We start from the raw sequence: 25,922 nt of genomic DNA, 5'->3' as shown, positions 1-25,922 counted from the left end.
GCTCAAGCAGATTTGCTATCTTAGGATGCCTCAGGAGGTCCCCCGTTCTACGTGGCATATTATTCTTACTCTCCTCCTTTCTTTCTAAAGCTTTCTTATTTTTCTTGTCATCCCAGTTCCTGCCTTCTTTAAAAATTCTCATAAATCATGAATGACATTAAGGATAAAAAATTAGTAGCCTATTGCATCATTAAAAGTGTTAGAGAGTAAACATAATATCTAGCTCTATTTTTAGCAAATATTTTTTTAAAACTCAGATAGTTCTAAGTGAAAAACACAAACAAAGGGTTTTTGAGTAAATTATCTAAATCATTACAGGATTACTTTAAAAAATGATTAGCATGTTGCTTGGAAAGCAAAAGTTTCAAAGTAACTTCTCCAATACTGGTGTGTATACTTGACTAAAGATCTTCTGCAGTGGCTTGCAATGTAAAAAAAAAAAAAAGAAAGAAAGAAAGAAACATTCACTCACACAGATGCAAAACTGGTTTCTTCGAGCAGGTTTGCTCCTTTGAGCCCTGCCAAGGCGTTTGTTTTCCATTTGTCATTTGATAGTGCTGATTTTTGGAGGATTTCATGCTTTGTTTAATAAAACAAAACTTGTGTAAAGCTAATGTGGCGCCACTTTTCATTTGAGCAAATATGCTTTTGTCTCTGTCACCCTGAGACTGTTTTTATAATGTCAATGCAGGGTGTGCAGAGACATCTGACTTGGCTCTTGGTGAGCAAGTTTGGTGTGTGGAGCTAAACAGGCAATAATTTTTTAGCATTGGAGCTAATCTGGTGATTGACATCCTGGGTGGCATGAGCTAATGAGCAGTGGTTTGGAAATGCACATCCATACAGATGCTCAAACACACCTTGATATTTAATCATATTTAACATTCCATGAGTCCTCAGAGCCAATAAAAAGCATGCTTTACTCATCTGTTACTGCAATGTAGTTGCCAATAATTTGGCCAATGTTCCAGTGCACTGCAGTGGTCACTTTCTGATGGACAGCTTTACATCTCTCTGTGAAGTTTTTTTTTTTCTTCTTCTTCTTTTTCTTCCTCTCTAAAATGAACACACTCACATGCAAACATCTGCTCTGTATCATTAAAAATAAAACCCAGTGAAAACATTCACATGCCTCTGCTCTGCAGTGCATTTATATAGACTTCTAGAGACTCTGGAGTGATTGGTGTCCTGAAAAATGGTCTTTCTCTCTTTTTGTACAGCTGTAACAAATTGAATGTCTGACTCTCATCATCAGCTTTTCCCGCAGTCCTGTGATGAATTATTGTCACACAGCATCCCCTTATGAGCAGGGTGAATGCAAGGGATGTGGCCTTCGTGACTTGCCTTCACTATTCTCTATACAGAGAAATAACAAAAGACACAGCGAAACAAACAGGACAAACTTTACATTACGTGGGAGTGCATGATATATGAGATCTTTATTGTATTTAAAGCAACACTAAGTAAGATTTTTTTTTACCTTAAAGGCCGTGTTGCAGGTTAACCACCACTGTCGATTAATGGGTACATAAATCACTCAAGACGTGTATATAATTTTTTAAATGTCTCAAAAATTGTCTTAAAGGGTTAGTTCACCCAAAAATGAAAATTATGTCATTAATGTCATTCATGTCGGTCCAAGCCCGTAAGACCTCCGTTCATCTTCGGGAAACAGTTTAAAATATTTTAGATTTAGTCTGAGAGTTTTCTGTCCCTCTATTGAAATTGTATGTACAGTATACAATGAGAATACAATGCTGAATAAAGTTGTAGTTTTTGTTATTTTTGGACCAAAATGTATTTTCGATGCTTCAAAAAATTCGAGCCCACTGGTGTCACATGGACTAATTTGATGATGTCTCTATTTCCTTTCTGGACAAGGACAGTATATGCATTACATATACATACATGCATTTTCAATGGAGGGACCGAAATCTCTCTGACTAAATCTAAAATATCTTGAACTGTGTTCCGAAGATGAACAGAGGTCTGACGGGCTTGGGACGACATGAGGGTGAGTCATTAATGACATAATTTTCATTTTGGGGGTTAACTAACTAACCCTTTAAGGGTTAGTAATTCGGAATTACAAACATAACGCAATTCGGTTATGACATCACGTTGGGGAGAAGTGGAGGAAGGGTAGCCTCAGCCTAGTTTTAAAACTATGGCGACTGACTGGGATTAGGAAGAGGTGGCAAAAGCCAACATGTAACGTTACGTTAGAGATTGTAAAGATAACGTTCAAATACGTTGTTGACTTAATTTAGAACAGATGTAGACATCCTTGTTTAATTTATCAACGTTTAGTTGGTGTTGTGGTCAACCGCATAACTTAATCGCATAACTTAATCCAGAACAGACTTATTTCGGTTGAGATCTGGCTTGGGAAAGGGTAAAAAAAAACGTCGCCCAGCCTCTCAGGAACCTATTGTCGGAGTTGCATGTACCCCATGCACACCGTTTGTCTATTTTAAACTTAAGATGAAAAGAAAAAAAATGAAAGAAAACTGACTAACTGCAATGCATTTCAATGGAGGTGGAAGTAGAAAATGTCCGAGTGTATTGGGTTAGCTGCGTACTGTGATTGGCTCATCACGTTTGAGTGTGTGGCTTAGCCATAGGTCAATTGCTTTGTATGCAAATACAATAATGACAGTAAATGCTTTCAATTCAATTCCCTCATAGCATACCGATTTGTCCGAAATCACCCCCCATGCCCTCATTATATAGTGCACCATTTTGAGAAGACAGCCATTTGCAGTGTTGTCCATAACCATAGTGGACATTATTGAGTGCACTTAATCAGTCCCATAATGCACCATATTTCTTAAATGGTGAATTTACTGGTAAAGGATGGAAATAAATCCATTCTAAGGTGGACATGAGGACACAAACCATGGAATAAAGGCATATGACGCTTTCAGCTGGACAAACTATATGGTAATTTTCATAACTACATAATTGTAGCTGAGCACACACACAGTTGATTAGATGTTGACACTGAGACTAAGATCCATCACAGGACAGAAGAGGAGCGTCCCAACAAGAGAAGTCAATCTGACATCATTCTCATTTTTACTGCTCTGTAACTGGAAACCAACACTAAATAACCCTAAGTATCCTTTCCAAATTACTCAGGATAGCAGCTGAATCTAAATGAGCACTCAATTTTTCCACTCTCCTTTTCTTAGTGTATGAGTATTACTTGAAAATGACCACAGTTCAGTTAGAACAAATATCCATGATTTAGTTTAATGTAATCAAGGTGCTTGAACTCATTTAGCTTTTTTTGGGTGGTTGGTACTACCTGGGCCATAACAATTCTGCCTTGAGGAGAAACATTTATTTGAAATTAATCCAAAGTTATGAGGGAGATGTGGATTGGTCAGATGGTGCTCTCATATGAATTGACTTTATGTGCAGTTTGTTGAATGTTGGTATGGTATTTATACAACATCACAAAGTACAATTTGACAGCTAATTTAAGAGTTCACATGCAAATATTTCCACTTGTAAAATTAAAGTACAGAGACCCTGCAGAAAGCAGCTACAGAGACCATTCAGTACTGCTAAAATTAAAGAAGTTATTAAAAATAAAGTGATACATTTTTGTTTTTATTAATTTGAATGTAATAAAATACATTTTTTGAAAGCACTACATAAGAGAGGAGGTTCGAGGAAGTGTTCAATCCAGATTAAGAGCCTGTGTTCTGAGCTATCCAGAGTGCTGAACCACTTAACATTAACATTAATACTAAACAGCAGAGACTTACAGTTCAGTAATTAAACATGTAAATGTCTTGTTTTAAACGTTTTAAAGTAAGCAGTAAGCATATATTTATGACAAAGCAGAATATAGTATAACAGAGTCTGAAATTATTTTTCAGATATTTTCTAAGCATATAAACCGGATCCACACTCCTGTGTGTGTCAAATACTTCATATGAAAAAATATTAGGTATCAGTCTGAACAAATATGGCTGCTATTTGTAAAATCAAATGACCATCGATAAAAAAAAATGGTTTTGCACAATATAAGGCATAGTAAACAGTGCTAGAATACATGAACTGGCACTATTTTAGATGTTATACCTTTTTACTGTCTACTGCAACTGTATATTCTGTTGTTTTGGAGTAGCACTAGCAGGGAGTGTTTTCTTCGCATGCAAGTGTCTTCATGTTAGCTATTAGTTTAACAACACTTCCCATTCAGACAGTGAATTCACAAAATGTAACTAGGCCCAATTACACCAAGGCCTGCATGGTTTCACAGACAGGGCTTGAATTAAGCCAGGATTAGTCCTAAATTTAGCTTTTATAAACGTGCTTCAGAAAATAAACATTACTGGTGTGCATCTTGAGACAAAAACAATGACACTGTCATATTTAGAGATATCAGAGCAAGTTCATTTTAGTCAAAATAGCTCAAAGTTGCATTTTAGTCTGGGACTAGACTTAAGCCTTGTCTGTGAAAATGGGCAAGCAGGATCATCACAATTTAAGCCATCAAAGTATAATTTTTGGTGGTGGTTTCCCTTGATTTTCATGCCTGTAATCCATTTATCTTCAAAATAAAATGGAATAAGTGTTTCTGAGTAAATCATCAATGTAAACTGTGCTGAGTGTTCACTTTGCCTTGCGTTTCTGTATCCTCTCACATGCAAAAACAGCAGACAATTATATATCATCAATCAATCTGAACTCCAGATTTATGAGCTGTCTCAGGCCTACAAAGAAAGAGAAAAGATCCAGAGAAATAACGACATTAGGGTGACAGAGAATGACATTGACAAATTCAGAAGAATAGGTGGGGTTTTATTAGTGAGTTTGGTCCCACATCCTCTGAATTCTCAGACGGTGAAGTGACAGAGGCAAGACACCCAGACGCCACAGTTAGCACATGAAGATTGTATTATAAAGTGAGTTTGGTCAAGTCAAATCGGTCTCATACAGTTAAATTATGTTATTGCTAAATGCTTAACTCAGGGATTGAAATATACCATTATCCGATATGGTTATCCAATGTACCATGTTAATATTAGAGATTTTTTGTATTGGTTTTCCACATGTGTTTTACCTCTATTTTGAATTACGCATTGCATTGTGTTCAAGGATATGTGCTTAAAAGATACTTTTCTGCCATGACATTATCTGGTTTTTTTTTGGTTTTTTTACCGATTTAAGTTCTGAAAAATAGCTTCTGACCATTTGACCTCTGTCTCTCTCTTTCATACATGCATAAACACAGTCATACATTCAATAATGTGGCGAAGATCCATGTGTGATGAACTCAAACTGTGTTTGACAGACAGAGGAGGGTGTTTTTGATCTGGAGGCTGTATTGTGACGAGCAGTAGGCGCTGTTTTGATTCACAAAGATGTGAAACGAAAGGACAGAGAAGAAAAAAAAATACATTTAACTCTTCAAACTGAACTCAACCACTAGACCCAGAGAGAGATGGAAGGAGAGATTGAGAAAGCGAACGCTGAGGTAAGGACAAAAGATTGTGACCAGGGCAGGAGAACTCTGCTCAATCTAACACATATGTTGTGGGCCAACGGTGTAGTAGCCCAGGGGCACAGACAGCAGCAGCATGTGAAAAAGGTTTTCCACCCAGACCTCACTTCAAATTTAAGAGAGAGGGAGGAAGAAAGAGAGAGAGAGAGAGGTTGAACTGAGATGGAAAGAAGAAAGAGATGGAAAGATATGATTAACATCAGAGCCTGTGGATTAACACAATTAACACCTCAGTAAAACCTTTTCTACTTTCAAAGGGCTTGACCCTCAAAACTCACAATGCAAAGGCAAAATAAAAGTGTGCACTCACAGAAATACCATGTGTCAATATTGTAATTTGATTTAAATTAAGTGGAATAAAGAGGTAATGAAATAGAGGGAGAACCTGACTTTAGGTTTAGCACATGCATGGCATGAATGGCGTTAAGTGGAGTTCTGTTTCGTTCATGGTGAGTTCAGACACTGATACTTTCCTCTAACATGAAGACTTTTAACCTTTATAGTCTCTATATAAAGCATTCTTTGTAACACTTTATAATACATTGTATTCAAACATTTACAGAAAATAATACTTTTATTCACCGCGCATGCATTAAATTTATCAAAAGTGACAGTAAAGACTGTGTTCCAAAAGATTTCTATTTCAAATAAAATGCTGTTCTTTTAAACATATCCATCAAAGAATCCTTAAAAACTTACAATCACTGTTTCTACAAAAATAGAAAGCAGCACAACTGTTTTTGACATTGATAATTATAAGAAATTATTCAAATCAGCATATTATAATGATTTCTGAAGGATCATGACACTGAAAACTGGAGTAATGATGCTGAAGCTTTGACATCCCAGCAATACATTTATGTATATATATACAAAGACAGACCCCAAACATTTTAATGCTAGTGTATCTTCTCCATTATTATTTAATTATTGAAAATGTCGCTGAATCAAGTGGTGGCATAAAATCGTCATTGTTGTAGATAAAATAGTATATTGTCCAAAATATTTACATGTTTAATCCAAAGTGACTTACAAATTAGGAACATAGAAAGCACAGAGCTAATCGTCTAGATTCAGAAAAAAAATATTCCGAAAGCAAGTCAGAACACACAGAAGCACGTTGATGAAATACCAGTGACCCCCTGTCACTCCAAACATACAATTGAAACAAAAAGTTGTTTCTGGTCCCTTTTTCACCCCTGTACAATACGAGGACTGGGCTAGTGCTGACTGTAGGGCTTAGTGACTCTTAGTGTGTGTGTGTGTGTGTGTGTGTGTGTGTGGGCAGCAGCCCGGAGGCAGAGTGTTGAGCCACTGTTGTTCTATAGTACATGAACACATGAGGCAGGGAAACACTGTACAAATCTGAGGAGCAAGTCAAGAGCTTCAGTGACAAGGTAAGACATACAGCAACACCCACACAGGAAGGGTACTAAATTGTGTGAGATAAGAGCTGTCACATGAATAAAAAACAATCAGTCATTTTAGGCCACTTTTACTGCAATAGGCCAACTAATACTTTTCGTTTATCTCATGTAAACTTTTTCCAGAACATTGTTTTTATGAGGTTATCATCATAAAGGAAAAAAAATGTTACTAAGATTTGACCAGACTTGTAGTCCCAGGCAGAAACGTTGATAGGGTTGTGTGCATCAAGATTGTATGTGCTCAAAATCTTCCTACAAATGTCTTTATTTGCTTACTGTCGCCACCTAGTGTTCTTTTGTTCTGGTTCAGAGGCCTCTGTTGTCTGGCTTATGACAACATACGGACCAAAAGATGAATGTTTGTTAAAGAAAAATAATTAAACAAAATAATTAATCTTGTGTTGTTAAATGCTTTTTCCTAGACTGTGAACGTCATACACATGCAGAACTGGAGTGTCATAACAATATGAACATATTGAACAATAGTGGGTAAGTGACTAGCAGTTTGCTAACACAACATGAGAGACATTATTAAGCAGCACCACACATCTGCCGGAAACACAGAATTAAGATGCTGATGCCAAAATGAAAGGCTTTATGTAGAACAACCTATAGTAAGATGGTTAGATAAGAGAGTTAAAAAGGGAAAATAGGCCATGCGTCAGAAAACCATGTGGTATGAGAGTGTAGTTTGATTGAAACAGGAGACGTTATTGCTGGCTGGCTGCTGTAATGCTGTACAATGGCATAAGTCTTTCTAATGACAGACTGCCAACAAAAGACAAATAAATACAGAATTTTATTTGAAAAAATAATGTCCAAAGATGAAATCTTTCTGGATGAACACAGAAAAGTTGCATTAGCGTGTTGTTGCAAATGGAATCTGGTGTTTGAATGTTTGAATAATGGTACTAGCCTATGTTTGTTATTCATTACTCAGAATAGTGGCTGGCTACTATCAGTCTGCCTCAAGAACATGCGTATGACAATTTCTGACATACGTATATTTGTAATCTAAGCAAAAATTACTTGCTGAAATGACTGCTATCATTAATGCTTGTGATGTGAAATAAAACACTGTAAGGGGTGACATGCAGTACACAATGCCAAATAACTGGCTTGGCAAAAATAACTTGGCAGTTTTGAGTGTCAAAGGGCAAAATGGTAGCCTGACTTCGTTATACTCATATTCTAGTGAGAATATGAGTCTGAAACCGCTCCGTAGGGCTTTGATTATGATGCGTGTCTTAACCGAACCAGGAAAAAAAAACCTCTGCACTCAATTGGATAGTTGGTAGACCTACAACCAATCAGAGCAACGCAGTAAGTCAACTCCTTTGTATAGCGCAGTTTTCAACTACAGAACTTACTTAGAAGTTAAATAACGAGTGTTGCTTCTTTTACTTACATCTCCATGAGTGCGACCAAAGGAGAAACCACAACGACCACAGGCTTTTCATTACGTCCCATCTTCTTAGCGACCGTCAGAGCCAGCTGATAAGTTACACTTTTCCCGAATCATGTAGGACGCCAAAAATATGTTTCCGATCGACAAATGCCTTGTTTGCAGTTCTCTGTTCATCTATTAAATTTAATGCGCTGTCGATATATTTTACAACAGACGCGACAGCGGAATCTATACATCTCAATTCTCCAGCTCCAGTCATCTTTGAGGGAAACCAGTTAAGCGCTCTTTGATAACTTGATGATTACGTCCTTGCAGATCATCTGTCCATCATCGTATAAAGTCCGCCCTGGCAATTTGATTCGCCTGAACGTTTCTTGTCTGATCATAATTACTCCTCAATGGATCGAGTCCAGACCGAACTTCCCGACCAAAAAATGTTGTGGGCGAAGTTCGGGCTGGCAGGCTAGCAAAATGGGCAGAATTACTTAATTTTTTATATTATTAAAATGGCACAGTATACATTTTTAGTAGAATAGTAAATGTTTCATATACTTCTTTTTAATAAACATCTAGATTAACTTTTTTTATAATTTTGTGTGTGCGTGCACAAATTAAGGGATTAATACACTGCTGTTCAGAAGATTTTTTTTTATGTTTTTCAAAGAATTCTAATGCTATAATTCTCAGCAAGGTTGCATTTATTTGATCAGAATTAATGTATTTTAAAATGTAATCTATTCATTTGAGGGGTAAAGCTGAATTTTCAGCATAATTACTCCAGTCTTCAATGTCACATGATCCTTCGGAAATCATTCCAATGTTATTGGAAATCATTCCAATTGATTTGCTGCTCAAGAAACATTTCTTATTATTGTCAACGTTAAAAACGTGATGTGCTGCTTAATAACATGTTTTTTTCAGGATTCTTAGAAAGTAAAAACAAAAAAAAATGCATTTGTTTGAAATAGAAATCTTTTGTAAAATTTATTTTACAAATCTTACTGACCCCATACAATTTAATCACTCATTTTGAATGTGTATATTTTCTATTATTAGTCTTTTTTTTTTTTCTAAAAAGATGCTTTGTATATCTGAAGAAATAATACAACATGGTATACATGTATATACAAATATATCAGTTTTGGCCACCTCTCAAAATTTGACATGTTCTCACTCACACTTTGCTATCTCCCTGGTTAGTTGGACAGAGCAGGTGGTTGCATCACATGTCGAGAACTGTGAGGGAGGCTACACTTGTGCACGTGCACCAGAGTTTATTCTATTGTCAGCACATTTCCCACTGCAAACACAATAAACACCATGGGTCAGTCCCAGGCCCCATTTGCTAGCAAAACTACATTGCACACAGGCTGGATGCATATTCAGTATCTCACGAAAGTGAGTACACCCCACACATTTATTTTAGAGTAGTCAATGTGCTGCTTGTATAGTATTCACGGTCCTCTGAAAATAACTCAACAAACAGCCATTATTCTCAAAATAGCTGGCAACAAATGTGAATTCACCCTATTGATGCAAAGCCACATGTCCTATTCATCATTTTCTTGTTTTGTCTGCCTGACTGGACCATACATATTTCTGTCTTGTATAGAGCTGTTCAAATGTGTGCTTTGAGTACAATTCTCTCATATTGACCACTGGATGTTCAACATGGCACCTCATGGCAAAGAACTCTCTAAGGATTTGAGAAATAGAATTGTTGTTCTCCACAAAAATGGCCAAGGCTATAAGAAGATTGGTAACATCCTGAAACTGAGTTGCAGGACAGGCCAGGGTCATGCAAAGGTTTGCCATGACGGGTTCCACCTGGAACAGGCCTCGCGAGGGTCAATCAAAGAAGTTGAGTACTCATGCTGTCTGTCAGGTGCAGAAACTGGCTTCAAAAAACAGACGCACGAGTCCTGCCAGCAGTGCTTTAGAATGTTGCAGAAGCGGAAGGTCAGCTTGTCAGCGCTCAGTCCATACGCCACACAATAAAAAAATGTCCGTTTGCATGGCCGTCGTCCCAGAAGAAAGCCTCCTCTAAAGCTGGCACACAAGAAAGCCTGCAATTTTTTCAGAGGACAGTAAATATAATACTGCTATACAAGCAGCACATTGACTACTCTAAAATCTATCTAAAGTTTATTTCTATAGTATTGTCCCTTGAGAAGATACGTACTAACATGTTTGATGAAATGTGAGGGGTGTACTCACTTTTGTGAGATACTCTTAAGTCCATTATAACAAGGACTTGGGTTGGAGTTACATTTCTGATAATTTCTTCCAGTATTTGTGGGTTGTTTTGGGCTCTGTCAGAGTTAAATGAACTGATAGATAAGTAAACATCAGGTTGCTTCAGTCCTTTAAAAGCAGTACTTGATTAAGTCCATAGGTCAGGAGTTTCTGAGGACTACAAGAACAGATCTGGTGTCCTGCTTTAATTATTAACTTTCAGTGGTAGTGCATAAAAAAATAGTGCATAAGTTTATATTGACTAATTGAAACACTGATTTTTCTTACAAATATTAGTGTGAAAAAAACCTTCTAGTGCACTATGTAATCAACAAGCCTCAGTACGGGAATGCAGGGTCTTGGAAAAAGCCAAACTCTGGCTCATAGCTAGACTTCCAAAGTTAATCCCAACCCACTTGGGATTCCACCCTGGTTCAGTCTTTAATGTTAATCAGTGTTTTGACTGCCAAAGCACCGGAGCAGTCGCTTTGTCTAAACCACCAGAAAAAGGTAAAACAAACCTCTTGTTTGTGTTTTTTTTAAGGTAGAGATGTTGCATATAAGACTATTTAACTTTAAAATTCAACCTGAAATCGAAAAATAAGATGCATTTACTTTAGATATTATGATTATTTGTTTGAATGAAGGTAATTTGTTCAGTGGTTTTGAGTACTAATATCTTACACCATGTCTAAATTTTAATGTAGCAAATTTTTAAATGTGTTTAAATCATTTACTGGAAAAAAATTAGCCTTGGAAAAGTATCACATGAAAACTATGAAACTCATTTTGTTGATATATCTATTAATTGACCTTAGAAAAGTAAATATCTAATATTGATGTTCATACTTCTCTTTGTAAGAATGTAAACTCTGCATCAGTGATAATGTGATATTAATGCTGAAATTATATCAGTTGTAGACATACTGATGATGTCATGATAATGTGTTTTTTTTTTTTTTTTTAAAGCGAGGAAGGTGTTTGTGCAGAAATGACTATGGTCTGTTTGACTGATTTTGAGCAATATGCCAAGCTGCACCTCTCAAAGTTAGCATGGGACTATTATGAAGCTGGAGCTGATGAATGTACAACCAGAGATGACAACCTGCAGGCTTATAAACGGTACCATTCTGCTTTTAAATGCACACATACTCTATTAGGCAACTCTATGCCCCAATCTTGTAACTAATCTCATACAATTTGAAAATATCATCTCTTTCAGGATCCGCCTCAGGCCACGGATCTTACGGGATGTGTCGATCAATGACACTCGGACCACTGTGCTGGGAACGGAAATAAGCTTTCCTGTGGGAATTGCGCCCACAGCCTTCCACTGCCTTGCATCGCATGAGGGAGAACTAGCCACTGCTAGAGGTGAGAGGAGGACGGAGTGTGATGAAGTGATTGTTGCACTAATTCCTGTGTTATGCAACACTTTAGCCACTAGATGGACACTGAAACGGAATCTGAAGCTGTAGCTTTACTCTTTTCCATGTTATCTCTCCGTTCTGCTCTTCTTTCAATTCCCAGCCTCTGAGGCGGTGAACACCTGTTACATAACCAGCACATACTCCACATGTTCAGTGGAAGAGATCGCAGAAGCAGCTCCTAACGGGTACCGTTGGTTCCAGCTGTACTTGTACCGGGAGCGTAAGCTCTCGGAGCAGATCATACACCGAGTGGAGGCACTTGGCTACAAAGCTCTGGTGTTTACAGTGGACGTGCCCTACACCGGCAAACGCCGCAATGACATACGCAACCAGTTTAAGCTCCCTCCTCACCTGAAGGTCAAGAACTTTGAGGGGATGTTTCAGGTATAGGGGAACTAATTATTTATTTTAGTGCTGTCAAATGATTAAAAAAATAATATGTTTTTTGATTGACGATTAAAAACACTACTGTGCTGATAAATATTTTATATTAAATATTTTTAATATGTTACATTGGGAAAAAAATGACTTCATGTTAATGTGGACAGCACTAATTTGTTTGTTATTGTTTAATTTTTGAACTTTTCTAATTTACATAAAACCTTCTGTAATACCTAGCAAGGGTTCCTCCTTGCTAATAGAGGAAGGCAGTGAAATAATGGGGAGAAGTAATGTGAAATATTGCTGGATTCAAATGTCTGAACATTGTGTGTTCGGGCATGTCTTGTCACTGTCTGTTTGTATGAATCCCTCTGGATCTCTGTACAGGACCAGGCAGAATCCCAGGAGAAGTACGGGACCCCAGCTAATACCCTGGACCCTGCGATCAGCTGGAAGGATGTGGGCTGGCTCCAGTCTATAACCCGGCTGCCTATAATCATCAAGGGCATCCTTACTAAAGAGGATGCAGAGCTGGCTGTAGAGCATGGCGTCCAGGGAATAATTGTGTCTAATCATGGGGGCCGACAACTGGATGGAGGTCCTGCAACAGTAAGGGACTCTGTCAATGTGTCTGTAGTTTAAATATGATTCCCATCAAAGACGCTTACATCTTGACCTTACATGTCACATAGATAGATTGTCTGCCTGAAATTGTGGATACAGTGCAGGGCCGGGTCGAGGTCTACATGGATGGAGGGATCCGCACTGGCAATGACGTGCTGAAGGCCATAGCCTTGGGAGCCAAATGTGTGTTTATTGGCAGACCAGCAATCTGGGGTCTCGCTTACAAGGTAACTGTGTGGAAATCAGTGTTTTTTTTTGTTTTTTGTGTGTGTGTTTTTGATGTTTTAAAAATATGCACCAGTCGGCTTAGGCCTGTTCTAAAGTTACCTTTAACAAATTGTGGGATACTTGTGTGTGTAATTGGTGCAGATAAGATGTTCATATAAGGTATGTTTTGAACAGGGTGAGGAAGGATTGAGAGAGGTCTTGCAGATACTACAGGATGAGTTTCGTTTATCCATGGCGCTGTCAGGTCAGTCTACCGTGTAAAATGTAATGTGCCGTGTGTCTCATAACAAAAAATGGGTCACGTTTTGCTGTCTGACATTTCTCTTCACCTCAAATTGCCTCTTATTCTTCTAGGTTGCAGAAATGTTGCTGAGATCAACAGGAACCTCATTCAGTTCTCCAAACTTTGAACAGCAAAAGGGACTCTTGTCATTTCTACTTTAGCACAGAGAGCAGAGCACTGCAAAGGTCCACTTTATCCACTATTAATACTAAATGTATTCAGGAAACTATTGTTGCTTTAAGTCACAAGAATGACATTAAAGCAAATGTTCACTGTGTCTGCATTGTTTTAATACAGTTTTTGTTTATTATGAACTGCTCTACAGAAATTCCACATTATTTTGACTGAGAGTGAATTATTTTAGTACCAGATGAATCTCCACTCAGTAATTAAGTAATTAAGTAATGCACAAAGAAAATAAAGGTGTCTTTATGATTGTGGATTTCACGATGTCTTCAGTAGCTGGCAACAAACTAATGTGCAATGGGAAAAGTTTCCGATTTTGTTACGAAGTGAGACTATGATCAGTATTGAGTGGATATTGGACATTAAGTTACTGTTTGGTTAAAATATCCAGTGTGGTAAAACTAAATAATATGAGATTTTCAATAGTAACAATGGTATGTGTTGATTCAATTTCTTTAATCATAATATTTATCTGACTATAAATACTATACTCTTTCTGGTGTCTTTCTATACTTTTTGTTTGAGGTAGACTAGATTTTTCACTCTTAAAAAAAACTAATTCAATGGCTGTACAGCTGGGGCACCATTAATTTCTATGTAGTTTAATTGGTAATTGGTTCTTTCCTTGTGTCTTTAACATGAAGCTTTTTGTTTGCCATTTTTACAGTCACTATACAGTAAACAAACTGCTAAAGCAGCACATAAAAGAAATCCAAATCTTCTATCGGGCTTCCTCTTTTAACACCAGCTATGGGTTCAACTCATGAGTACATATCATCACAGTGCAGATGCAACCGAAGAGGCATGAACTGAAGCCTATAATAAGTAACATGTCAAAAGGAGGAAGAGAGAACGTTTTGAAATAACATGTAAGGGTGTGTGTGTTAAAAAGAGAGAGAGAAGTGACACAGGAAGTCAATGAGGTTGTGGTAAACAGCCTGTACATACCCAGTTGTGTCGACTGAATTTGATCACAGCGTGATGTTTTGTGTTATAATGAAAAGAAACTTTTGAAACCCCCAGAGAAAGCACCAAGCATCTCGGTAAGCTCCTTTCATTTCATATTGTCCATCTTTCCTGAATTTCCCCCCTCTTATGAACTTTACATTTGTGTGTCAGTGCTTTGAAGATGATGGGTAAGAGTAGTACTGTTACTTAGAAGTAGTTTGCTTAAGTTTATCTGCAAGTAATCTTAACTAAAGAAACTCCCTCATTCCACATGCACGTAAAGATGAGGCCGTGTCTGTGTAATCGGGATCTTTTTTGTGTTTGTTGCACATTGATGGCAGCGCTAACTTCCTCTTTCTGCTTTCTGAACTTGCTGTTGAAACTTTGACACTTTGATCCAAATATTTGTCCTGCAGATCTGGTGAAACACTTAGCCATTTGTTCTAATTTTTCTACCAGAAATCCTTTGTGGACAGCAAATAAGCAGACAAAAAACATGGGGTAGGTTCTGATTGTCTTAAGATATTGCATCATGGGCCTTTCATTAAAGGACAGGTGGAATAATTTTATATTTACTTTGTACTTCCATACATTTCTTTATTGTTGTATCACTTAAAATAGTTTTTAAAACATGTTTTCTTGTTGAGGTCGCGCCTCCCATGATACAGAAATCAGAAAAGGGTTCAAATAAAGTAAATAAAATAATGCAATTGGTTTGTGAACTGTCTGTATGAATTAAATAAAAATGGTCAACTACATTTTATATTATTTATTATTATAAAATAATATGCAATAAGGGGAAATGAGGAATGTGGGTCTTTCATGCGATCTAACAATCGCATATAGGACCTCTCACACCTTTGCAAGCCCTCTGACTGTGGAAGTTTTAAAAATGATTTTATTTCAGAAACAGTGGGGAGGAAGGAAAACTGCATCGCAGACTTTCACGAATAGGAAGCAGATCGCAGAGGGAGCCGCCACGACCCCCTCCTCAAACAGACAAGCCCCCAGCGGTGGTTCCACCAAGACCACCTGAGACCACTCCAAAACCCCCAGAACCTGCACCAAAACCAGTTGTAATCCCCTCAAAACCAGTGTCTCAGAAGCCCAGTGCCCCTCCGAGGCCACAAATACAAGTGTTCAACAGCACGGAGCATGGCACTGCCATACTCAAGGTAAGACAAAGGACATCTATGAAAACAGGCTGTTACTGGGCTAGTTGACTTCCTTAAACAGAGGAATACAATAACAGTACTTACAAAGACTGGTGTTTTTCACTGCAAAAAAAAAAATATATATTAATGGAAGATTTTGCCGTGTCGCAGGGGTTGGATCATTTTCGTGGTGATGAGACACTTTGCGATGTGACTCTGGTACCTGGTGACAGCAGTGAAACTTTCCCAGTTCACAGGGTCATCATGGCTTCAGCCAGTGACTACTTCAAAGCCATGTTCACGGGTGAGTCTCATCAAACAAGAGGAGGATATATTCTCTTATCAAAGCTTATTACAGTTGTTGTTTTGTTTTTATATGTTGTTTTACATCCCTCAAAAATAATGATCCACTTTATATTTGTACCATATTGGTTATCAGTCAAGATGTTTTATTTAGTTTAATAGTACTGATTGATATTGGATGGTTCCTTGGTCAGGCTCATTTCCCCATGTTTATATTTACATTACCTTTGACGTCATCTAATAATCACTTAAAAATAATCTTTAAAAACACAAATCATTTTAAACACTGTCAAATTCAATTTTTAGTAAATATACTCCTCATCATGCTGTACATTATAGCACTGTGATGCATAAATTAATCATTTTCATTTTTTACTTATTTACACTGAAAATGAAAATTACTGCCTTTCAAATTTTTAAGTTCAATAAACTGGATGTTTAAGTAACATTTCGACTGAAAGGAGTAGTTAACTTCAAAATTAAAATTAGCCTATGATTTACTCACCCTCAAGCCAGTCAGAGCTTGTATACAGTCGGAGTTATATTAATAAACACACTGATGCTTCCAAGCTTTATAATGGCAGTGGATTGCAACTATTGCAACCATTATATTAGAAGCTCAAAAACATGCATCCATCCTTTATAAAAGAATGAAAAAAAGAAAAAAAAATCATATGAATTTATTCATATTTAACACACTACAAAGTAAAATTCTAGCTTCCGGGCAAAGGGCCATGCAGTCTACTTGCATATAAAATGCAACTTATGAAGTAGTGTAGTATGTCATGGCAATAGTCATATAATATCAGGACTACGTTGCATTACTTGCATAAGTTGCGCTTTACACTTGAGTCGAGTTTAGACTTGAGTTTTGGTGGAAGCTAGTTGTTTACTTTATGAAGTTTTAAATATGGATATTTTTCTTACTCAAACTCATGGCTTTGCTTCAGAAGGTTTTTATTAAACCCCCGGAGCCTCAATCTGATGATTCGGATGGTTGCAATCCACTGCCATTATAAAGCCCAGAAGCATCAGGCTGTTTATTAATATAACTACAATTGTATTAATCTGAAAGAAAAAAGTTATATACACCTAGAATGGCTTAAGGGGGAGTAAGTCATGGGCTAATTTTCATTTTAAAGTGAACTGCTCCTTTAAATTACATTAAACTTCTGTAAAAATTAGTTGTTTAACTTATTAAAAAAAAGTAGAAAATTCCTTATTTTAATGAGTTAAAGTAATGTAAAAACATATGTTGTCATCACTTATTGATGATATATATTTTTTACAGTGTATAGACAAAATAGTATATTGGTGATCAGCCATAACATAGAAAATCTATTTTAGCTGTAAAAAAAAAAAAAAAAAACATGTAACAATAACCATGCGGGAAAAAATGTAATAGATCTAACATGATGTTACTCAACAGTAAAATATTGCTAAATGTACCATTTTTGGGAAGTAAAAAAAAAGAATAAATCATCTTATGATTTACAGTGAAAAGCCATAAACTGACATTCACAGAATTCACTGTGTATTTATCAAGTATCCACCAAAAAGTTCATATTTGTAGTATTTTGTCCAAACGTGTCTATTTATTTTTCCTGCATTGTAGTTTATAATTCGGTTACCAAGGAAAAGTATTTTCTCTTTGCACTCTACTTCACACTGATCAAATCAATCCCCTCTCTCTTTTGCTGTGTCAGGAGGCATGAGAGAGCAGGAGCTGAAGGAGATTAAGCTCCATGGCGTGAGCACGACCGGCCTGAAGAACATCATCGAGTTCATCTACACATCTCATCTGAGCCTGAGTCTCGGCACCCTTCAGGACACACTAGAGGCGGCGAGTTTCCTCCAGGTGCTTCCTGTCCTCAGCTTCTGCAACCAGCTTCTTAGCAGTGAGGTACAAACACTTAAGATGCGGAGTTCATTTTTCCTTTGCATTAATTATTCATCCACGCATGACGCGAGTTTTCAAATAAGCCCCGTTTTGTACATGGCAGATCACTATCGAAAACTGCGTGGAAGTGGAGCGCATTGCCAGAGATCTTCTTCTGGAAGACGTCCAAAGGCACGTCCACATGTTTGTGTGCGAGAACTTCTCCGCGTTGATGGAGAGCGGCCGCCTCCTGCAGTTGTCCGAGGCGAGCATGACGTACGCCCTCTCCAGCGACTCTCTGAGGGGGTTCTCTGAGATGGAGCTGTACCGCATCGCCCGTTCCTGGCTGTCCCATAAACAAAGCGAGCGTCGTCCTGCTGCTTACTCCCTGATGCGCCACATCCGCTTCCCTCTGATGTCCCCAGCTGAGCTCCTCCAGATCTCTCAGGAGGACCAGATGGAAGAAGGAGCCGCAAGCGTGGCAAAGGAGGAAGTGGTGCCGTTCATGCGATCGGACACGGCCTGCGTCAACCTCCTCCTGGAAGCCAGCAACTATCAGATGCTTCCCTTCCTCCAGCCGGCGCTGCAGACGGAACGCACCCGGATTCGATCCGACTACACTCACCTGGTGGTTCTGGGTGGTGTAATGAGGCAGCAACTCGTTGTCAGCAAAGAGCTCAAGCTGTACGATGAGGAAGACGGAGGCACCTGGAGGGCCCTCCAACCTATGGAGGTCCCACGTTACCAGCACGGAGTGGCTCTTCTAGGGGGTTTTCTTTACATTGTTGGAGGTCAAAGCACTTATGACACCAAGGGTAAGACAGCTGTCGACAGCGCATACAGATACGATCCTCGCTTTGACCGCTGGTTGCAGGTGGCCTCTCTGAATGAGAAGAGGACGTTCTTCCATCTGAGTGCTCTGAAGGGGAAGCTCTATGCTGTTGGAGGGAGAAATGCCACTGGGGAGATTGGTAAGGACATGCTTTGGCAATTACACTGTACAAAATGTTCTGTTCTGGCTTAAAATACTGTGGAAAAACAGAAAACTGTGTGTCAATTAGATTCGGTGGAGTGCTACAACTTGAACAAGAACGAGTGGACTTTTGTTGCACCGATGCATGAACCTCATTATGGACACGCTGGCACGGTACATGGAGGTCTGATGTATGTGTCAGGTGAGTATCCACACTGGGAGCTCAAAAATGTGAGATCAATGTGAAAAGGACAACTATATGGTGCATTAATGTGGTGACATCTGCCCTACATAATTTGGGGAGATTTTTTAAACTAATTAAATCTGGCTCACAAAACATATGTGGCCTTAATTCACCACAGTCCTCAGTGTAAGTCTAATGAGTGCACTGCACAAGAATTCTTTTATTACTTTTTTTTTTTAAGAAAGAATACTGTTTAGAGGTCTCTTAGCAACTTTGCAATGTTCACGTAATGGCAAAGTTCCCAGAAAAAGAATCAAAAGCAACATGAAACAGATAACCAGGAAACAGAGCTGCGTCAAGCTGAAATGGGTCACTCATCTGAGGTTAGCCCACAGTCTGAAATGGCATGGCAGGCCTGTGTGAAACCATGAGCATGTTCCTGCTTGAAGAATTGCATACCATCCAAACATTATTAAAAAAAATTATTTATCTCAATAAAATTTTAAGAGAAAAAAGTAATTGAGTTGTGGAACGATAAAAAGAATAATATAAAGTCACTTTTATGTCATTTCCATCAGCACGCAAAGTTTTTTCAAAAGTTTGTGTACTTATTTAACAAAGTAGAAACCCAGCTTGAACTGAAATAAGATTTGTAAAATTATAATTATATTAATTAAAAAGTATAAATAAAATAGTAAATAAAATGAATAAAAAGTATATTTAATTGAATTTAATTATTCATTTAAATGTATTATTTTTACATTAAATACTAACTATAAAATCAGACCTATCAAGACTGCTAAGAGTCAGTCATTTTCTCCAAAAAGTTAAAAAAAAAAAATCTTGCCGTTTGCACACAACATCATTTGAGTTGTATTTTGCATTTTATTACTTTTTCAGAATTTTTCTATGTTGTGTATACACACACACACACTGTTGGACATTGGTGGTGGATTGAGTTTTGTGCAAAGTGGTGGTCTGGTCTCAAGACTTCTAGAAGCCTCTCAACCACATCCTTTCTGCTGATTTGTGTTTCTGCACAAATAAATAAGCTTCCTCTAGAAAGTCAAATTAATATCTAAATAAGTTAATTAAGTTGCATTCATCTTTTATACTATCAGGTGGGATCACAAGAGATGCTTTCCAGAAAGAGCTGCTGTGCTATGAGCCCGACAGAAACTTGTGGAGCAGACGAGCAGACATGATGGAGCTTCGTGGTCTGCACTGCATGTGCACCGTGGGCGACCGTCTCTACGTCATGGGTGGAAACCACTTCCGGGGGACTAATGACTACGATGATGTGCTAAGCTGTGAGTTCTACAGCCCTGCTTCTGACCAGTGGACAGTGGTGGCTCCAATGCCCAGGGGTCAGAGTGATGTTGGGGTGGCTGTCTTTAAGGAGCGTATCTACGTGGTGGGTGGTTACTCCTGGAACAGCAGGTGTATGGTGGACATCGTGCAGTGTTATGACCCTGAGAAGGATGAGTGGGAGAAGGTATTCAATGTCCTCGAGCCTCTCGGAGGAATACGGGCCTGCACTATGACAGTTCATTGTCCAAAAGGTACAACAGAGGAGGCTGAAATACAAGAGTGTCCTCTCTCAACATCCAAAGGCTGAACAGAAGTTTTGATATCACTATTGGGCTTTACAAGTGAGATACTGAAATTAGCATCACATTGCTAGTAATATCTTTTTCAAAAACAGATTAAATGGTTTGATTGATTATTAAGGGAAAATAATTTGCTTGTAAAAAAGCTGTTAGTGTACCATACTGTGTGCTTGACGGTGCTTAAATGCTGCTCTCTTTCAGTGACTGATGACACATATGACGGCCACAGTGCTTAATGTTGCATCTCTGAATTAGTTTTATTTTTGCTTCAAATAATTTTAAATGCTTTGCAGAATTAAACTTTTTTTCAATCAATTAATTTGTGTTAGGTGTCTTTTTGTATACATTTATCTTAATAGAACAACATTTCTAATATTTACACTCAAGCAAAATAACAATAACAAAAAATCCTACATTATATATATATATATATATATATATAATACATACATTAAATCCTCCAACACTGCACAAAATGTAAAAAAACATTAATAAAGCGAGTGACATTACATTTGTTTTTGTTTTTTAAATTACATTATTATGTTATAAAATCTAATTTTATTGACTGGGGTCTCTGAGCTGGAGTGTGCATTCAAATTGAATAGTGGGGTTAATTACCTTTTTAGTAATGGCTAGAGAATATGTATAGTTTACACTTCTGTCACATATTCCTCCGAGACATGAAGGTTGAGGATCCAAATGCAGTTTTATTGAAAGGTTAATCCACAATCGTAGTTGATAACCGGCAATGGTCATAAACATCAGACAGTCAGTCCAAACTATAGACCATTTCACAAGATGTAAACAACGCTGGTCCAGAAACACTTCCTGTTTCAGTTTGTAAATGTTTTCTTTATTTCACATGTACTGAAAACATCTTAAAGATGTTTGTTTAACTTTTTGATTCAGTTTTAAATGTTCTGTTGGTTGTATTTTATCCCAGCTTGTATGTAGTGTTAAAAAACTGAAACAGGAAGTGCTTCTGGACCAGTGTTGTTTACATCTTGTGAAATGGTCTATAACAAACACTAGAAGGCAGAGAACACGGGCAAAAGAGTAATAAATGGAATAGGAAGAAAATGGAAGAAATCCAAAAACCAAGAGACATGAAACCAGGGAGAATGCTCGGAATTGCAATGTAACACTAAACAAGACTTTGCAGATAATGAATGAGAAAACCAGACTTATATGGGGTGAATAAACAAGATAATGAGACACAGGTGAAACTGATAATGATAAAATGATGATAGTGATAAAGGGCACTTCAGCTGGTGACTGTTACAAATTATATAGTTGAGGGTCAGTAAGGGTTTTTATTTATTTATTTTACTAATACTTCTATTCAGAAAGGATCCATTAAATTGATCAAATGTGACAGTAAAGACATGTCACATGTAATCATGCAATTCTGTTTCTATTCTTCAAAGAATCCTGAAAAAAGCATTACATTTTCCACAAAAATATTGAACAACACAACTGTTTTCGACATTGTATAATGATTTCATGTTTTGAAAAAGTCATTAGACAGAGCCAAAGAACAATTATCCCAAAGTCATACCTTGAGTAAATGTGATAATTGTTATTGAAAGATTACAGTCTTTCAAAAATGATTGAAAGACTACACAGTCGAAACTGAATGTTCCCTCTCTCATATCCGCATAAAGGCAATATATATATATATATATATATATATATATATATATATATATTGTGATATAAATATTTTATGTAATGGGTATTTACAACATTAAAGTACAGAGAAATGCAGACTAAGGATGCTCAGGTCAAAGGTCATTTATACAACACAGTAGAACTAACGGTCATAGATTAGTCAACATCTATGTGTGATTGAGGTAGTAATAGAAGTACTAAACTACTTCTTGACAGGACGCCATCACCTGACTTCAGGGAAGTATAATTTGTAAGTATTCAGGGAATTGCTATTGTAGTTATTATTTTTAACAACTGGAAGTTGTTTAAATTGTCTGTGTTAAAAAAAATTCAGATTAAGTAGGTTGTATTCGTATTAAATATTTCCACTACAATATATTACATTATATTATAGCCATTTCCTAAAGGTTTTGTGTGTCTATATTTTATTTTTATTTTGCACAAAACTGAGACAATACAAATATGCTAAAAATACAATTAAGAAAAATGAGCGAAAATGAAACTTGTAAAACTGTTTTCAAACCCCTAAGATCCCATGATGTATCTCTCATTTGATAACATGTAAAGGCTGCTGACTTGCACCTTCACATTGTTTCTCAAATCCTCTCCCCAGCCTGTGGCATTGAGGCTGTCCTTGGCAGATATGGCTTAAAAACACACCACCCTCCCAGTCTGCCCCACCATCTCCGAGGTCTCATCGCGTCACTGTGGTTTTCAGTCCTGCTCTCTAGTACGGTTCTATAGTGGCATATATAGCGGCATAACAAGGAGTGAAGTGGTGCTGGTGGAAGTTGCCATGGCTCTGTCAGGAGAAGTGTGTGTGGTGACAGGAGCATGCGGGTTTTTGGGAGAAACCCTGATCAGACTGTTGCTGGAAGAGAAGCTGGCTGAGATCCGACTGCTGGATAGAAACATCCGATCTGAGCTAATACAGTCTCTTGATGGTAAGTGGATACTTCCATTACAGTGTATTCTCATCTAAAATAGAAAATCCCTCTTGTATTTCTCCTTTTTGTGAAATCTGTTGGTCTCTATTTATATTCACTGGTTTTGTGGTGTCTCTTAATTTGAAATATTTCTTCCTGTTTTGCACTTTGCTTGATGATATTAGGAAAACAGATAATATACACGTAATGTAAACCTTTCACATGACATTTCTGTCTTTTTTTACTTTCTCGTCTCTTTATAAGCAACAAATGAAAAATAGAGAAATAGATAAAATCAACTCTCTGGCTTTGATTTGTTTTTTCTGTCTGTGTCCTCAGATTGCAGGGGGGAGACTAAAGTGAATGTTTTTGAGGGGGATATCAGGGACCGTGATCTGCTCAGAAGAGCCTGTAAAGGAGCAGTTCTTGTTTTTCACACGGCATCTCTCATCGATGTCATTGGAGCAGTTGAATACAGTGAATTATATGGAGTCAATGTTAAAGGTGAGGGATCTGTATTGGTCTTTGGCACATTTTAACAAGTCTGAATGAATTTGAGGTAAGAAGAAAAAACTTTCAGCATGAATACAGAGTTTGGTCACAATTTTTCAGTAAAATGAGATTGAAACAAAAATTGAGCATTTGTTTTAATGGTTCTTAAACTGGGGGGCTGGAGCCCTCTAGGGGGCCCACCGGAAATTTAGAAACAGGATTACCATGGTCTTGTAAAAACTGGATATAATCAAACAAATAAATAAACATATAAAAATATTGTTGGTAAAATAACTTTAAAAGTAAGTAACCTCGTTGCCTTAAAATTTTAAGTTGATTGAACTGGAAAAGGTGAGTTAATACAATGAAGGAGATTGATTTAATCATCAGAAACTCAAAATAATAAGTTATCTGAACTAAATAAATTATTTAAGTTGATTTGACAAAAGAAAAAATGTTGTGATAACAAATCTTGGAAAAAAAAAATTACTATGTAGATATGCCAACTAAAATAATTTATCCTTGTAAAATAAAATATGTCCTTATCCTCTAAACTTATCCTTTAAATTACAACGACTGGAAATTCATGTGAATTCATTGTTTAAAAGAGAGGGACACCTGAAAAATATCCAGATACTAAAATATCTATGGACACTGTAAAATAAGAAAAGTTTTGAAAACTGTCTTACCAAAGGAATCCTATTAACCACATGGGCCTTCGGTTATTGTTGTGGACAATGGGAGACCAAGGATTCAAAAAGATTGAGAACAAAAAAAAATTACTTTCTTTTGCAAAACAAATGAAACCAGAAAAGATTCACTTTGACTAATCAAAATATGCTAACACAAAACAATATAGTAATAACGAGGTTCAAAGGCAATTAATTTTTTTTTTTTTTTCATGGCAGGAACACAACTGCTGCTGGAGACCTGCATCCAAGAAAACGTAGCCTCCTTCATTTATACTAGCAGCATTGAGGTGGCTGGTCCCAATGGCCGCGGTGATCCAATCATTAACGGCGATGAGGACACCCCCTACTCCCCCAGTCTTAAGTTTAGCTACAGCAAAACCAAGCAGGAGGCTGAACAGATTTGCCTTCAGGCCAATGGAGAGCTGCTCCGCAATGGAGGCCAGCTGGCTACTTGTGCATTGCGGCCCATGTACATCTATGGACCAGGCTGTCGATTTACTTTAGGCCACATGAGGGATGGAATCCGCAATGGAAACGTGCTGCTGAGAACATCAAGACGGGAGGCAAAAGTGAATCCTGTATACGTGGGAAACGCAGCCCTGGCACATCTACAAGCTGGTCGGGCACTCAGAGATCCTCAGAAAAGGGCCGTAATGGGTGGAAATTTCTATTACATCTCAGACAACACACCACCTGTCAGCTACTCTGACTTCAACTATGCTGTTCTTTCACCATTAGGCTTTGGGATACAAGAAAGGCCCATTTTGCCCTTTCCACTTCTATATCTTCTGTCATTCCTCATGGAATTACTGCATGTTGTGCTCCGACCCTTCCTGAGGTTCACTCCACCCTTAAATAGGCAGTTACTGACCATGGTAAACACACCATTTAGTTTCTCATATCAAAAAGCTCACAGGGATTTCGGATATTGCCCACATTATGACTGGGAAGAGGCACGCAAGCGCACTACCGATTGGCTAGCATCTGTCTTACCCACAGAGAGACAGCAAATTAACTTGAAATAAACTAACATCATGTTAATGAATACTGTGCCACCTGTTTTTTTTTTTTTTTTTTCAGCAGCCATGTACTGCCTGTTGATTTATAGTAATATTTCCTACTAGTTAGAGCAGAAAACATTAGATGTCTAGTTAAATAAACTACACTTGGATAATCAATGTTTTACATAATAAAAAAAAACAACTTGGAAATGACTGTATATTATGTTTACACTTGTCTCAAAAAATATAAATAAATATTCATATAAAGAAAAAAATGATTTTACTCATTCCAAAAGATGATTGCTTTATTGAATGAATGAACAAAATGTATTTTAAAATAAAATAAAAAATAATTTCAGAAATAAA

The 25,922-nt window shown here is 37.4% G+C and overlaps 3 protein-coding genes across 4 annotated transcripts; all 3 read left to right on the top strand.

The window, feature by feature from the left end:
- The first annotated feature begins 11,010 nt into the window (after window positions 1-11,010).
- Window positions 11,011-13,979, top strand: hao2 (hydroxyacid oxidase 2 (long chain)). The gene is made up of 8 exons (XM_039655545.2): window positions 11,011-11,101; window positions 11,561-11,713; window positions 11,814-11,965; window positions 12,122-12,405; window positions 12,790-13,011; window positions 13,095-13,253; window positions 13,429-13,498; window positions 13,609-13,979. The coding sequence occupies exons 2-8, from the start codon at window positions 11,583-11,585 to the stop codon at window positions 13,662-13,664; spliced, it is 1,074 nt and encodes a 357-aa protein (XP_039511479.2). The 5' UTR covers window positions 11,011-11,101; window positions 11,561-11,582; the 3' UTR covers window positions 13,665-13,979.
- A 650-nt stretch (window positions 13,980-14,629) lies between these two features.
- Window positions 14,630-21,089, top strand: LOC120466876 (kelch-like protein 9). 2 transcript variants are annotated; one of them, XM_039655542.2, is made up of 8 exons: window positions 14,630-14,766; window positions 15,131-15,172; window positions 15,585-15,846; window positions 15,997-16,129; window positions 17,835-18,031; window positions 18,132-18,978; window positions 19,069-19,182; window positions 20,286-21,089. In XM_039655542.2, exons 2-8 carry the CDS (start codon window positions 15,168-15,170, stop codon window positions 20,780-20,782), a joined length of 2,055 nt encoding a protein of 684 aa, XP_039511476.1. In that variant the 5' UTR covers window positions 14,630-14,766; window positions 15,131-15,167; the 3' UTR covers window positions 20,783-21,089. The 2 variants fall into 2 exon arrangements, with proteins under 2 accessions (XP_039511476.1, XP_039511475.1); XM_039655541.2 differs by having other exon boundaries at window positions 15,579-15,846.
- A 2,032-nt stretch (window positions 21,090-23,121) lies between these two features.
- Window positions 23,122-25,647, top strand: hsd3b1 (hydroxy-delta-5-steroid dehydrogenase, 3 beta- and steroid delta-isomerase 1). The gene is made up of 3 exons (XM_039655298.2): window positions 23,122-23,389; window positions 23,711-23,875; window positions 24,772-25,647. The coding sequence occupies exons 1-3, from the start codon at window positions 23,242-23,244 to the stop codon at window positions 25,578-25,580; spliced, it is 1,122 nt and encodes a 373-aa protein (XP_039511232.2). The 5' UTR covers window positions 23,122-23,241; the 3' UTR covers window positions 25,581-25,647.
- Window positions 25,648-25,922: the final 275 nt, after the last annotated feature.

Source organism: Pimephales promelas, chromosome 7 (assembly GCF_988280905.1).
Source record: "Pimephales promelas chromosome 7, fPimPro1.hap1.1, whole genome shotgun sequence".
Taxonomy (NCBI): domain Eukaryota; kingdom Metazoa; phylum Chordata; class Actinopteri; order Cypriniformes; family Leuciscidae; genus Pimephales; species Pimephales promelas.
This window is presented reverse-complemented; position numbering and strand designations above follow the sequence as displayed.